Source organism: Camelina sativa, chromosome 11, assembly GCF_000633955.1.
Source record: "Camelina sativa cultivar DH55 chromosome 11, Cs, whole genome shotgun sequence".
Lineage (NCBI taxonomy): Eukaryota > Viridiplantae > Streptophyta > Magnoliopsida > Brassicales > Brassicaceae > Camelina > Camelina sativa.
In genome coordinates this window covers 15,211,239-15,225,546 of record NC_025695.1, presented here as the reverse complement: position 1 = coordinate 15,225,546, position 14,308 = coordinate 15,211,239, and the positions used below count along the sequence as shown (strand labels likewise).

Here is a 14,308-nt window from a genome sequence, read left to right as displayed (position 1 = left end):
TGAAAAGAGAATCTTGAAAATAAGTTGGTTGCTTCTTATACTTACTCGAGCGGCTACATCAGTAGCAATGAGAAAATCAACCTCTTGCTTTCTGAAAAGTTCCAGAGACTGCAAAATGATACCATTAAGTACTTGCAAACAGAGAATATAAATATTCATGTACAAATAAAGCTGACGTGTCCGAGTTTCTTACATCAAGACGTTGTGCTTGGGTTAGGTTTCCATGAAGCTCAGCTGCTTTGAGGCCAGCTAACCCGAACAAAATTTTCAGTCTATGGGCAGCTTGTTTTGTTCCACTGGCGAAAGAAGGTACAAGAAATCTCTCAGGTGAAATGCAAAATGCCAAACTATGCAAGCACTTTATGGAACTTGGATTTGAAAGGCATCAAATTTATAGTGAAGTCTCACCTAAAGATAATGACTTTTGATTTAAAAGTTCTTGTGCACAATGACAGAAGAACAGCTTCCTGATTTGCCTCACGAGTCCTACGTATTCTTACCACCCTACAATTAAAGAGATCACAAGTTAGCTTCATGGCATATATGATGTATATTCAAGATCATAAGCTATTTGGGCTCTTGAAAAGGTCGAAAATGATATGTAGTGGCTGACATACTCCTCAGTCAGGCCTGGTGGCCTTCTAGCTGATGGATCAGCTGAGAGACGCAACGGTTTGTTCAAGGAAAGTTTGACTAGCTCTTTAACTTCTTCAGTCATTGTGGCTGAGAAGAGCATTGTTTGCCTTCTCTTGGGACACAAACGAACCTGCATATAGATGTGGACTCATTTATAAATCTAATAACGAACAGTCAAACATTATCTCTCCAGTTAAGTCAGTTATGAAGTGTCCACTTCTTCAGATTAGAAACTAACAAAGAAAAGAAGAAATTTACTACAATTCAATATGAGGTGTCCCAGGAACCAAACATATGAAACATATAAATGCATACCAGCTCTGTTATTTCAGTGGCAAACCCAGTCTGTAGAAGGCGGTCTGCCTCATCAAGGATTAAGACCGCTAGATCATCCAAATCAACAGACATGGAATTACGCAAATGATCTATCATACGTCCAGGAGTCGCCACAACAATATCTGGCATAGACCTAAGAACCACCTCTTGCTCCTAAAACAAGTCACATTATAGATTTAGCAATTTTAAGAAACATTTCTTGGAAAGGAAACAAGTTTGTTCTCAAACATCAAAAATCAAACACATGAAGGTTTCAAGAAATTTGCATCCTCAGAGAAAGATACCATACCCTTACAGAAAGCCCTCCTACAATCAACCCACATTTAATATCAGTAAACTGTGCAAGCTTCTGAATCATGCTATGAATCCTGAAACACATTCCAAAAACAGAAATCAGCTTTCCAGCAACATAAATTCAAAAGGACCTTAAAAGGTTTAGTATTGTTTGCGGGAGGCAAAAATATGCTACTTACTGGACGGCCAACTCCCTTGTTGGAGTGAGAATAAGAACTCTAGTAGCAAAGACCCGCTTGGGACGGAACAGTAACCTCTCAAGAGTAGGTAAAGCGAATGCAGCAGTCTATTAAAAACACAATGTAAATTGAAACCATTATCAAAACTCCATAAATTTAAGGTAAAACAATCACAGAATTACACAAGAAGCCTCGAGAACTAGTGCACACCTTTCCTGATCCAGTGATGGCACTGGCACAAAGATCACGCCCTGTAAGTGCTAAAGGTATACAAGCTGCCTGCATTTGCAACACCAACGAACGATTCAGATGAAAAAACTCTTAAACAGTAACTGAATTAGAACACCCTTGCGGACAGGAATGAGAACCTGAATAGGAGTAGGTTTCTTGTAACCAAGAGTTTCACAAGCTCGAAGCAACGGACGAGAGAGATTAAGCTCCATGAAAGTATCAGCATGAAATGAAACTCCATCCACTGTAGAGAAGAATGGCTTGGGAACAACATCTTCTGGTTTGTACTCAGCTGCCTCATCGTCTTCCGAAATATACTCCTCCTTCACAGTTAAAAACCACACTTTCAATTTCTCTTTTAAAAAAACACACTTCGAAATCGGATTCAATCAAATTCAAAACAAAATTTTAGGGGGTTTACTTGTTTATCAGCTTCAGCACCGGAGACATCTTCTTCTTCTTCTTCTTCGTCTTCATCTATAGAAATGGGAACTGGACGATGCTGGATAGCTTTGGAGATCTTTTCATCAATAGACGTTGTGTGACGGCGGGCGTGTTCTTCACCAACGGAGCTTGAATAAGATGCGAAATCCCAAGGAGACTGAGCATCAGCATCTCGTTTCCTCTTCTCAACTTCTTCTTCGTCTTCTTCGTCCTCATCCTCCTCTTCTCCATCTTCGTCTTCTCCATCTATACGCTCTGCTGCTTCGTCTTCCTCTACGTCTTCTTCACCACTACTAATTTCTTCATTGCGTAGCAATTCGAGCTCGTCGTCGCTAGCAGCATCGAAGAAGAAACTCGACGGCATTGCTAGGGTTTATGAGGTTTTCGGAATTTTGAGAGAGACGACCGCCACCGTCTAAATCGAATGAAGAGGGTTTACTAATAGGTCTGGAAAAAAAAAACAAATAATAATAAAAACCGAACCGAGTCGATTGAATCTCTTGGTTTGTCTGAATAAACCATTCGATTTTATAACCATAAAACCGGTTTGGTTCGAATTGAAACCAACTTATTTTTTCTTCCTTCCTTCCTTCTCATTTGAAATTTTAAGTTTCAAGTCATTATCTTGGACTGGGCTTTTATGATACAACATCTAAATGGGCATATATTTTCCAGAATAAGCTGTGTGTTTTTTTTATATGATTGAAAATAAATACAGTATTTTTGCTTAGGAAGTAGGAACAAATATAAAGGTCATGATCAACCTCAACTATGTACTTGTAGTGTCATTAGGAGTGGGACCAATCTATATATATCAGTGCATAAACATCACTATCTTTCAATTTTTGAGATAATGATATACACAAACTCAAAATAACTAATCAGAAAATAATAATTTCTTAGAGAAAGCCATCATAAAAATATTCTTTTCCTAAAAACTTTAAATTATCTATGTACATGTTCGTCTAACCTAAACATGAAGGTAAACTGATTTGTCGCAAAAAAAATTAAATTAAACTCTCTCTCGTCTAACCTAAAAACCAGCCGACACTCAAAGTTTTTTCTTAAATCTGAGACCGGAGTGCGGTAGCTCCTCTAGCATCGGCTCCGGTCTTCCTGTTTTTTCTTCTTTTAGTCTTTTGCTTTAATTTCTCTTTAAGTTGTGGAAAGTTTTTGGCCTTCGATTGGAGTTGGGTGGTGTCTTGGGGAAGTGGTCGAGTGTTCAAATTTGCTTGATTTGTGGCTTTTGCGAGGAGGATGGTGCCGGATCTGAGATCTACGGAGACAAACCATTGTTTTTTGCCCGCTCACAACCCAAATTTGTTTTCTCGCTCTTGTGCTTCATGTTGTTTTGATGTCGTTGGTTTGGCTTGTGTGTGTTATGTAGGAAGACTTCACTGGCCTTTGTTTTCTCGCTCACCTTTAGCATGTTTCTACCTATTAGTTTTCCATTTAGTTTATCTCCTTTCTAAGAAGAGGTTATTTTGTGTGAAGTTTATGCTTGACTCTCTGTTTCAGATCGTTCTACTCTTAGGTGGAAGTTGATGGTGATGGAAACCTCTGTAGATGAGTGTCGATTCTGGAAATTGAAGCTCATCAAAGTAGTTTTGTTTCGCTCCTTGTCTTAGCGTTTCTGAATCTGGAGGATGTCGGATTGCTTTTATATAGCTTCTATCTAGGCGCTCATTGACGCATCAGTAGTCTCGCCGCATCTGGAAGTGTATTGAGGTTCTAAATTGGACCTTTACTTGTCAAGTTATGAAGTCTGGTTTGGAGAGATCATCTCTCGTTTGTGATAAGAGAAGGCAGTTGTTGTTTGATGTTTGGCCGTGAGTAGCATTGATACAACTCATTCGCATAAACTTCAGAAGAAAAGTTTGATTTGTTTGTTTAGACATAGCGTTTGCCTTGGTTTTTATTGTTAGTATGCCTTTGTTTTTAGCTGTTGTATTCGTTCTCTTTCGATTTCGGTTTTCAACTTTCTTTTTGGTATTTATAGTTGTTTCCGGGGACTTAAAATTTGTCCGCCGATTTAGCCTCCCTCTTTTAGGATTTAGATTCTGGGGATATCTCTGTTTTCCGCCGGTTTAAGATGTATTTTACAGTGTAACCTTTTAAGTGGTATCAATAACATTAGATGGAAAAAAAAAGTATGTACATTTTGTCATAAATAAATATATTTTTTGAAAAAACAGTATTTTTATGTCCTATAAAAACCTATCGGAACAGAATAAAAACAACAACCAACAGAACATATCCGATAAAATTCCCCGACAAGAATCTCAGTGATACGGAGCCGTTTTGAATAGAATCTTCCGACTGCGTAAGTGAATCCAACCGTAATTTTGGGTTCGCGCCATATAACTTCAGTACACCTGCCACGTCATCAACCGTAAGGTCAACTCTTTTAGTCCTCGGCCGGAGACTCGGATACATAACCGCCGACTCTTGAGAGCTATGTCCTAACCCCAGCAAGTGACCAATCTCGTGAGTCGCCACAGACTCCAAGTCGACGGCCACCTCGGGAGATCGTTTAAAGTCATCGTCGACGACCCATGTCTCCCCCGCGTCGAAGTGAAGCCTCCCGTTCTCCGGCGCGAATGCGTGTGCTAACGTCCCGAGAACACCGTCAAACGGAAGCCCGTCACCGTGCTCGCCGGAGTAGAACCCGATCTTCAAATCCGCCGTCGTGAAGTCATCGACTTCCTCGAAACTCACCGGAATCACGCTCGCCCAATGCGAAAAAGCTCGCCGGAAAACGGTTTTGACGTCTTCTGACGTCAAGTAATCGAGTTTGTGTGTTTTCGATATAGCGTAGGTTAGCGTGTCGCGGTTCCACTTCGGTTTACCGTTAAAGTAGGTATAATGCGCCGTTGTGTGGATACCTTCGTCGTTGATGATCATGTGCGTATCGCTAACGCCACATCGCGGTAACGACATGAGACTGACGGTACTCGTGTCGAGTCTCCCGGTTATCGGTAAACCGAGATTTTCTTGGTACAGAGAGATTGCGGATTCGAGAGTACCATCGAACACGTCGGAGAAACTTTCTGAGCCATCATCACCCACGTAACCGAAACGGTGGAGGTACCTTTTGAGCTCGGACACGCCGCTGACGTGGCTACCAACCTGGACGTCTACGAGACGAGAGAAATCATGCCACGTGTTGTTGCTGACGTGGATTACTTGAGTTGCTTTTGCGGTGGATGGTTCTTGTTCCTCCGGTAGGTTTCTGGCGGCAAAACGTTGAGGGAAACAGAACAATACTAAAACAAAACAGAGAACTCTGTTTCTATAGATTAAACTAGGAGACATTTGTCTGACGCAAGATTCTTGGAATTTTTCTTGATTTAAATAAGAAGTTTATTGGAGGTAAGATAGATGGAGAAGAAAGGGTGAAAGAGAGACAGAAAAAGGGGAAAGAGTTATGTTAGATTCTGACGTGAGGGTACATTTATACTCATAAAAGAATCTTATGATTTGGACTCCTACTTGGAAGTTGGTTCGTTGGGTGAACTGATTTTTTACCGGTTTAAGAATACATTGTAGTATATTTTAATTTCTTTTTTTCTAATAGGAGTAGGACAATTAACAACCCAATCAAATTCGATTTAGTATAGTTCTTATATTCCGAATCCAGCCACAAACTGAACTTTAGATGTACGTGTTTTCGTTTTATGACACATCCATATATATTGTAGTATATGGCTTTCATATCCCATGCAGCATTCATATAAGTGCGTCGATATATTATGGTTTATGGGAAATATCTGTTAGACACAAAATAAAAGTTTACAGCCGCCAACAGTTGGAATTAATGTTTAAAATTTCGGGCTAATTGGATGACAATGATTTAGTAGCTAGGTAATACAGGAACAGATTAGAGTTATATAAGAAATTAACAAAGAAGCAAAAAAAAAAAAAAAAAAAAAAAAAAAAACCCAAAACCCACGAATAGGTTTCAGCAATTTTTTTTTTTTCATATTTTCTACATTAGTTGTCACTTGTCATTAAATTGTTTCAAACATTCAACGGTCAATTTTTCCNAAAAAAAAAAAAAAAAAAAAAAAAAAAAAAAAAAAAAAAAAAAAAAAAAAAAAAAAAAAAAAAAAAAAAAAAAAAAAAGAGGAATCAAGCCAAAGAATATATTTGTTTGACCCAGAAAAATGTCTTTAAAAACACAAACCAAATTTAATGAGGAGAGTGGAAAGAGTTTGAAATTGTATAGAAATATCTTTTATGCTTGAGAGTTTTAAGTAAGAAGAATATAAAAGAGATATATAAGATGTTTTTGTCTTTTCTGTCTGTGTATATCAGTATATGTTGATGGAGGACAAAATCCCAAAAGATATCAAATAAATATAAATGTCAATTAATTGGAAATTAATGGATTTATTTGTTTACATAATGTCAATAGGCGTAGTTAATGGATTGATGATATTCGTGAGCAATTTGGGCTAATTAAGCTATGAGTGTGACATAGATGATTGGGGATGTGTTCGTTGGAGTATAGTTGAGGTCTAACGAGTTTGTTGACCAGAATTAGGTAAATTTCAATTTTAATTCAATAATATATCCGATCCTTATATTTAACGATTGTTTAAGGATCAAGAACTTCTTAAGGTTTACCAGTAGTTCAGATTCTTGGTTATAGGGAAAACTTGTCTGAAGAAGAAATCCCTCCGGATCATGGGAGAGGGTTACGTGTGAGATGAGAGAACTAATAGAAGAGATCTCCTCTTGAACAAGACAGGGAGGTTGAACCAAAAAGGATAAACAAATCTAACCAATCAACTTAATTTGTAAACAAAGTTTGTAGATTACCTTTCGTATTCAAACTCTCTTTATCCGCATAATACCAGGAGTTTTGCACTTGTTAGTTACCAAATAAGTCATAACTATAACTATCTGGACCTAACATTTTTTTTTTTAAATGTCCTGAAGCATACCATTGTTTTCTTTTTTTTTTTTGTCTTTGGAGGCTCGTCTGATTAACTACTAAAATAGTCTAATATTATAAAACTAAATACGTAAATAACAGAAATGTAATAAGATTCACCAATCATATGAATTACTTTTGGTTGTTGAAAGGGAGATAAATTATATAAATATGATAGTGATGTAATGCCTTCGGAGAAAATTTTGAAAACCATATATACTCGACATACTTGACACACCGCGTAAACTACTCTATAGCATGCAAGAATCATTAATGTCATGTCTCATCCACCAACAGTTCAGATTATAGCCGTCAACCGTTTTACATTACAGCTAGCTTCACCCAATCCCAACCTCTATACTTTATACACAGTCAAAAAGTCAAAAGAGGAATATGACAACCCGGTTTCAGGGATACGCAAATAAGTTTTAAAAAATTGATTTGATCATTTATGTCACCAAAATGTACTTATTTTTTCGCTCAAAGGTTTTGGGAAATCTCATAAGTTAAATATGTTTATACTGGAGTAGTTTTAGGATGGATGACATTCCGGAAAGTGATTGTCGAAACTGTGCGAGTGAGAACAAAATGCATGAAAAGATCATGTGGTGATTTGTAGAGACAGTAAACAAATCATTAACACCTTCCAGATATAACAAACTGATTGTCGAATATGGATGGGCTCACAGAACGAGAGTGGACGTGAGTTCCACTAAGAGAAGTGGATGGTCACAGCGTTACAAAGATAAAATAAATTCTAAAAATCGTTTTTTTAGATGAACATGTGAAGATTCATAACAATATTCAATTTTTTACAGAATACAAGGATTCAACAAAGAAGAACATAAACCTGAAATCTACAATATACAACATTATAAAAAACACCGCAAAACTAGAGAAGACAATAAAAAAGATGCAATTGTTGGAAAAGAAGAATCTCAATTCAATCGGTTTTGCAGTGAGGCCTGCATCTGAGAGACAGCTCTCGAATTCTAAAGATAGTTTTTTTAGTCATTATCGATGATGCCACCAAATGTTGAGCTCTTTGCATATACTCTTTCTTTCACTCCGAGAAATAAGAGCGAACATTTGTTCGTCTCATCCTTATTTCTAAGCTAATTATACAAAATTCCATGTAGATACTCGGACCTTTAGATTAATAACGTCAATGACTCAACGGTAATAATCTATTTTATACAATTTATGTGTCTCTAGTTTGGAGTTTGGACCAACGATATTTGGATCTACTCCGTTGTAGTTTATTGCTTTAAATTAAGATTAAATGTTATACTAACTGACAAAAATGAATTGTTATCCTCATTGACCGGAATGACATTTCTAATCACGGATCTTTAGTAAGAGAGCCTTAGTCGTGCCAAAGAGTGACTGGATATATATGAGTATATGACCAACTCACCATCATAAACCAAATCTAATTTTCTTATATTGTGTGACTTGTGGACGTATTAGACTTTTTAGTTCAACCATGGGTAAAAGAGAAAGGCCAAAAGAAGGCAGAAAACATTTCCCTATCCAAAATGGTGTTCTCAATTTCTTCATTAAATTGTAGTTTATATTAAAAAAAAGATTGACTATATGTGGTGCTAAACAAAAATAGACATTTGACTTTTTTTTGAGTGCCACCAAGATTCTGACAAAACGAATTATATCCATGTTAATTAATTGAAAAGCTTAATTAAATTATTGCGCAACATAACGTGACCAAATTAATTAAGCTACATATCAGGAGGAGTTTTGTTCAAGTGGTCCAATCAATCATTCCAACTACATAAACCAGCTTCTTATAGTGGAGCACTGGAGGCGTAGTTAGTAAGAAATCGGTTTAATATTCTGTAGAGAGACTAATAATTTCGATTAGTTCCGGTTTGGTTAGCTTGTGTGATCGTAACTTGCCGGTGGTTTTGCGACGGACACGTCGGATGTTGTAAATGTATCACGTGTCTCAGCTGTAACTACCTTTAAATTCACTACTGCATTTTATTTTTATTTTTCCAGATTCTCATGTAGTACATCTGTAATTTCTTCGGTTTATTTTTTTTAGTTATGTTTCCAAAAAGACATGAATGTAGTAGAAACATTATTACACCTCCTTTTTTTTTTTCCTCTTTTCCTAAGCTTATATTAATAAAAAGAAGTGTGGCTTTGAAGCAAAATCTTAACTGTTAAGTGGCGTAGAAACCGGTTTAATATGTTAATTGTAACTCGGTTATGTTTAATTTCGGGTTATTTTGTGATCTAGTGTAGTAGTTGAACCAATTAATTCAGGCGAATTAGAAAGAAAGAGAAAAAGAAAGAAAAAAATTAGGACAAAAAGGCAAAGCGTGGTACTGTCTCTTCTTCTCTTGTCCGTCGTCTTCACCATTTCGAAAAATCTCAAAAACTTTATACAGAGAGAGAGAGAGAGAGAGAGATCCTTACATATACTTTTGCTAACTTCCCAGAAAACCCTAATCTTCGGATCTGTTTAACCTCCGGATCAAAGAACCTTAACCTTTGCGATTTCCTAAGTTTTTTTCCTTCAGATTCCGTTTGGGTATCCCCACAGATTCTTGGTGGGTTTCAAGGGGGGAGATGATGGCATTTCCGTGAAATCAGTGATGAAATTGGGAGTGAGAAGTAATTTATTCAATCTATGGGGGTAGTAGCTGAAGTGTGGAGGTCGAGCGTGAGGCTATTGACGAACTCGCCTCAGCTTATTAACAATGGCTCTCATCATCACAAGTCTGCGTTATGGAAGTGGCGATTTTTCTCGAGTCATCCCAAGAGAACCGTAATGTGGACATGGGTTTGTGGTTTCATGCTTTTCTCCTTAGGTGTCATCTCACTCTTAACCGGTCACGTTGTCTCTCACCTTGAGTGGTATTCTCAGCAATTGAGCAAACGCAGCTTAGTAAGCTAACCTAGTTTTTCATTTTTTTGTTACTTTCAACACTGAGATTTTCACTCTTCTTACTGCTCAACTTTTTGATTTCTTGAAATCGGATTTGTTGTTATTCTTCTCAGGATATGAGCCGTCGAGAACCAATTGATGTATGGAAATCAAAATATTCCAAGTTCTTCTATGGATGTAGTGAGAGAGGAAGGAGCTTCCCTCGTAAGTCAGATCTTCTTACATGTGTTCTTGCCTTGTTGAATAAAAAGAAGTTCTAAGAAAGTGAAAGTTTTGTCCTTTTTTCCATATTGATCTTGAATACTTTAGGTAAAAAGTCTGTATCTTTATTGATCTAATTGCATATTGGACTTACCCCTTTTAGTTTCGTTTAAAGCATAAGCAAATGCAATTTTGGGTTTCTGTTGATGTACAAGAAAGATTAGGCTTCAATATTTCTTCTTCTTGTATCAATGGTCCTCTTTAACATTGATTTTTTTTTTTGTTCATCTTACAGCTGCTGCCCAGGAGCACTCGTCTAATGGATATTTGCTTATTGCAGCTAGTGGAGGCCTTAACCAGCAAAGAACAGGAGTAAGTTATATTATGTCTCAAGAATATATGTGTTAGGCTATCACCAATATAATGTTGCTTATCGTCTTTATAGAGTTATGCAGCAGTTGTTTCTTCGTTGAATTCTCCTCAGCTTGTTTTGAAAATTGAAAATAATGTTATCTTTATGAGCAGATAACTGATGCAGTGGTTGTTGCACGGATTCTTAATGCTACTTTAGTTGTACCCGAGTTGGATCACCATTCTTATTGGAAAGATGACAGGTAACTTTTAGCAAGTTTTGGCAAATGAAGTTATTCAGTAGCCATGTCAATTTCTTATGGGAATGGATCATCTGAATGGACAGAAATATTTACTGAAAAAAAGTTGCTTTGATTGCTGTGCAGTGACTTCAATGACATTTTTGATGTTAACTGGTTCATATCTTCTCTCGCCAAAGATGTGACTATAGTAAAGAGAGTTCCTGACAGAGTCATGCGTTCGATGGAGAAACCTCCTTATACCATGCGTGTGCCTCGAAAGTCTACTCCTGAGTATTATCTTGACCAAGTATTGCCAATTCTCTTGAGGAGACATGTAAGTCTATGTCACCTAAGAATCAAATTGTATAGTTTTATCATATTATACACCAGTTATATTTGTTTTTTGCAATCCCCAAAAGTTCTATGGTTCTGTTTCAGTTTAATATGGTTGAAGCTAAATCATGTTTGTTGAAATCTTGCAGGTTTTACAATTGACAAAGTTTGACTACAGACTAGCAAATGATCTAGACGAAGACATGCAAAAGTTGCGCTGCAGGGTCAACTATCATGCTTTAAGATTCACAAAGCGGATACAGTCAGTTGGGATGAAAGTGGTCAAGAGGATGAGAAAGATGGCCAAACGTTTTATTGCTGTCCACTTGAGGTTTATTAAGTTTCTTTAACAAGCCATACTAGATTGTTTTCTCTGCTTTTTGCTTAATGGTCTTTCAATCATGTCATATAAGCATGTAACCATACTTTGATGAACTGCAGATTTGAGCCTGACATGCTAGCCTTTTCTGGTTGTGACTTTGGTGGGGGTGAAAAAGAGCGAGCTGAGCTAGCAGAAATAAGAAAACGATGGGACACATTGCCTGTGAGTTCATTATGTTCTTTTACATAACTTTCTTAATTATCCAAGTTCTATGCGTTATTTGTCTACAGGTGCAGTGAACTGAAACTTGATATGTGTGTTTGCGCTTCTTATATTAAGAAATATATTTACAAACCTTGTTACATCTATGTTATTATCATAGAATAAGAGCATTACACCAAATTTTCTTTTCTTGTGGAGACTTTGTTTGGAGTTACAATATCTCACTACCATACCGCAGGATCTGGACCCTCTGGAGGAAAGAAAGCGTGGGAAATGCCCCCTTACACCTCATGAAGTGGGCTTAATGCTGCGTGCTCTTGGCTTTGCAAATGACACATATATCTATGTTGCATCTGGAGAAATATATGGTGGTGAAAAGACACTGAGACCACTTAGAGAGCTATTTCCAAACTTTTACACCAAGGAAATGCTTGCCAATGATGAGCTGAAGCCTCTGCTTCCCTATTCTTCACGCCTTGCTGCCATTGACTACATTGTTAGTGATGAAAGCGACGTCTTTATCACTAATAATAATGGGAATATGGCCAAGATTCTTGCAGGCCGAAGGTTAGGAAAATTTCCACTTGTCCCAATTAGAGCTTTGCTGTTAAAATAAGTTTTCCAGTATGAAACAACAGGCGATAGCATCTTATCATTTTCTTACTTTGAATAAAGTAGGTGATATATAAATATAATGCCCTGCCCTTGCCCTTGCTCTGCCACAGAGAATTAAGTAGATTTGGTTGAGGCTTGTCATAGCTACACGGTGCATCCTCATTCACATGTTCTTTCTGGTTGCATTTGCATGAATTGCTTGACTGGTTCTTCAATCCACTTGACCCATCAGACACGAGACCATGACACTGTTGAGTATGTATTTACAGGAGGTACATGGGTCACAAGAGGACCATCAGGCCAAATGCAAAGAAGCTAAGTGCTTTGTTCATGGACCGAGAAAAGATGGAGTGGCAAACTTTCGCCAAGAAAGTGAAATCTTGTCAGCGTGGATTCATGGGTGATCCAGATGAGTTTAAACCAGGACGTGGTGAGTTCCACGAGTACCCACAATCTTGCATATGTCAGAGACCCTTCTCTTATGACAAAACCTCAACTGACGACGAAGAAGACGACATACCAGAAGAGAACCACAACAGCACCAGCTTTAGACATGAGCATTTGTCTTCAGCTGACCATGAGCGTGACGAAGTTTTCCCAGACTAGCAAAATGGTTCTGCTGCATCAATATAGGTCGCTGGAGATTTTACTGTAACCAGGTAAAGGTCAAAATTCCAAAACTTTTGTAGGAGGATAATAACACAAGGATGTACATGATTTGAATAGAAGTCTTTTGTGTTGTTGTTACAGCTGTTGTAAGGAGATTGATCAACACAGGTAGATCGAGGAGAGGAATAGGAGCTTCCCACGTAGCTACTTGTTGCTTCTAAAGTGTTCATAGATACTTCTATCGAATAGGCATACATAACCCCAGCTCTTCTCTTTGTTTCTTTCTGATTTTGAAACACCACCACCAAAACTATCTCTCTTATCTTGTATTTGTCTTATATCTAGCTTTTGGTCTTTCAACCCGTTGGTCTTTTTTNTTTCTGGTTGCATTTGCATGAATTGCTTGACTGGTTCTTCAATCCACTTAACGCATCAGACACGAGACCATGACACTCTTGAGTATGTATTTACAGGAGGTACATGGGTCACAAGAGGACCATCAGGCCAAATGCAAAGAAGCTAAGTGCTTTGTTCATGGACCGAGAAAAGATGGAGTGGCAAACTTTCGCCAAGAAAGTGAAATCTTGTCAGCGTGGATTCATGGGTGATCCAGATGAGTTTAAACCAGGACGTGGTGAGTTCCACGAGTACCCACAATCTTGCATATGTCAGAGACCCTTCTCTTATGACAAAACCTCAACTGACGACGAAGAAGACGACATACCAGAAGAGAACCACAACAGCACCAGCTTTAGACATGAGCATTTGTCTTCAGCTGACCATGAGCGTGACGAAGTTTTCCCAGACTAGCAAAATGGTTCTGCTGCATCAATATAGGTCGCTGGAGATTTTACTGTAACCAGGTAAAGGTCAAAATTCCAAAACTTTTGTAGGAGGATAATAACACAAGGATGTACATGATTTGAATAGAAGTCTTTTGTGTTGTTGTTACAGCTGTTGTAAGGAGATTGATCAACACAGGTAGATCGAGGAGAGGAATAGGAGCTTCCCACGTAGCTACTTGTTGCTTCTAAAGTGTTCATAGATACTTCTATCGAATAGGCATACATAACCCCAGCTCTTCTCTTTGTTTCTTTCTGATTTTGAAACACCACCACCAAAACTATCTCTCTTATCTTGTATTTGTCTTATATCTAGCTTTTGGTCTTTCAACCCGTTGGTCTTTTTTTCTTATGGTATTCCCTTAGATTTCCTGAAATGTAAAATCAAGTTTCCCTCTGATTCCTAACATTTTTGTTTGTATTTCATTTTGAATATCAGAAAAGATGTGCATTGATTTCGATTCAAGTTTATTAATCAACTTTACTTAAAAGAAAAAAAATATCCCGGAATATTACATAGTTTACTACAAAAAGATGCTTTCATGAAAAGAATATTCATTCATACATGTTATGAATACAAAATAATTCTCACAGGTGTATG

At 37.5% G+C, this 14,308-nt stretch overlaps 3 protein-coding genes and 1 long non-coding RNA gene across 5 annotated transcripts in view; 2 read left to right on the top strand and 2 right to left on the bottom strand.

Moving 5' to 3' along the window:
* Positions 1-2,556, bottom strand: part of LOC104723443 (DEAD-box ATP-dependent RNA helicase 28) — a 5,428-nt gene extending 2,872 nt beyond the window's left edge. The window contains exons 1-10 of the mRNA XM_010441821.2: positions 2,098-2,556; positions 1,814-1,999; positions 1,656-1,724; positions 1,446-1,552; positions 1,262-1,340; positions 952-1,125; positions 618-766; positions 409-504; positions 194-296; positions 46-108 (exon numbers count right to left, since the gene is read on the bottom strand). Coding sequence (XP_010440123.1) covers positions 46-108; positions 194-296; positions 409-504; positions 618-766; positions 952-1,125; positions 1,262-1,340; positions 1,446-1,552; positions 1,656-1,724; positions 1,814-1,999; positions 2,098-2,484 — 1,413 coding nt within the window. The 5' untranslated portion in view covers positions 2,485-2,556. The remainder of the gene's footprint in view (positions 1-45; positions 109-193; positions 297-408; positions 505-617; positions 767-951; positions 1,126-1,261; positions 1,341-1,445; positions 1,553-1,655; positions 1,725-1,813; positions 2,000-2,097) is intronic.
* On the bottom strand, positions 4,226-5,534 carry LOC104723442 (metalloendoproteinase 1-MMP-like). The gene has a single exon (XM_010441820.2). The coding sequence runs from the start codon at positions 5,433-5,435 to the stop codon at positions 4,338-4,340; it is 1,098 nt and encodes a 365-aa protein (XP_010440122.1). The 5' UTR covers positions 5,436-5,534; the 3' UTR covers positions 4,226-4,337.
* Positions 9,373-13,235, top strand: LOC104723441 (uncharacterized protein At1g04910-like). Of its 2 annotated transcripts, XM_010441819.2 has the most exons (10): positions 9,713-9,970; positions 10,084-10,174; positions 10,467-10,543; positions 10,697-10,785; positions 10,909-11,098; positions 11,247-11,428; positions 11,539-11,641; positions 11,880-12,208; positions 12,526-12,915; positions 13,007-13,235. In XM_010441819.2, exons 1-9 carry the CDS (start codon positions 9,713-9,715, stop codon positions 12,860-12,862), a joined length of 1,656 nt encoding a protein of 551 aa, XP_010440121.1. In that variant the 3' UTR covers positions 12,863-12,915; positions 13,007-13,235. The 2 variants fall into 2 exon arrangements, with proteins under 2 accessions (XP_019088785.1, XP_010440121.1); XM_019233240.1 differs by lacking the exon at positions 13,007-13,235 and having other exon boundaries at positions 9,373-9,970; positions 12,526-12,862.
* Positions 13,308-14,173, top strand: LOC104723440. The gene is made up of 2 exons (XR_757346.2): positions 13,308-13,728; positions 13,820-14,173. It is a non-coding gene; the product is annotated as an uncharacterized LOC104723440 (long non-coding RNA).

Coding starts and splice junctions, on each gene's coding strand:
- LOC104723442 (XM_010441820.2), bottom strand. CDS start 5,435: ATGTCTCCTAGTTTAATCTATAGAAACAGAGTTCTCTGTTTTGTTTTA.
- LOC104723441 (XM_010441819.2), top strand. CDS start 9,713: ATGGGGGTAGTAGCTGAAGTGTGGAGGTCGAGCGTGAGGCTATTGACG. Junction 10,786..10,908: donor TCTTATTGGAAAGATGACAG/GTAACTTTTAGC, acceptor ATTGCTGTGCAG/TGACTTCAATGACATTTTTG. Junction 11,429..11,538: donor TTTATTGCTGTCCACTTGAG/GTTTATTAAGTT, acceptor GATGAACTGCAG/ATTTGAGCCTGACATGCTAG.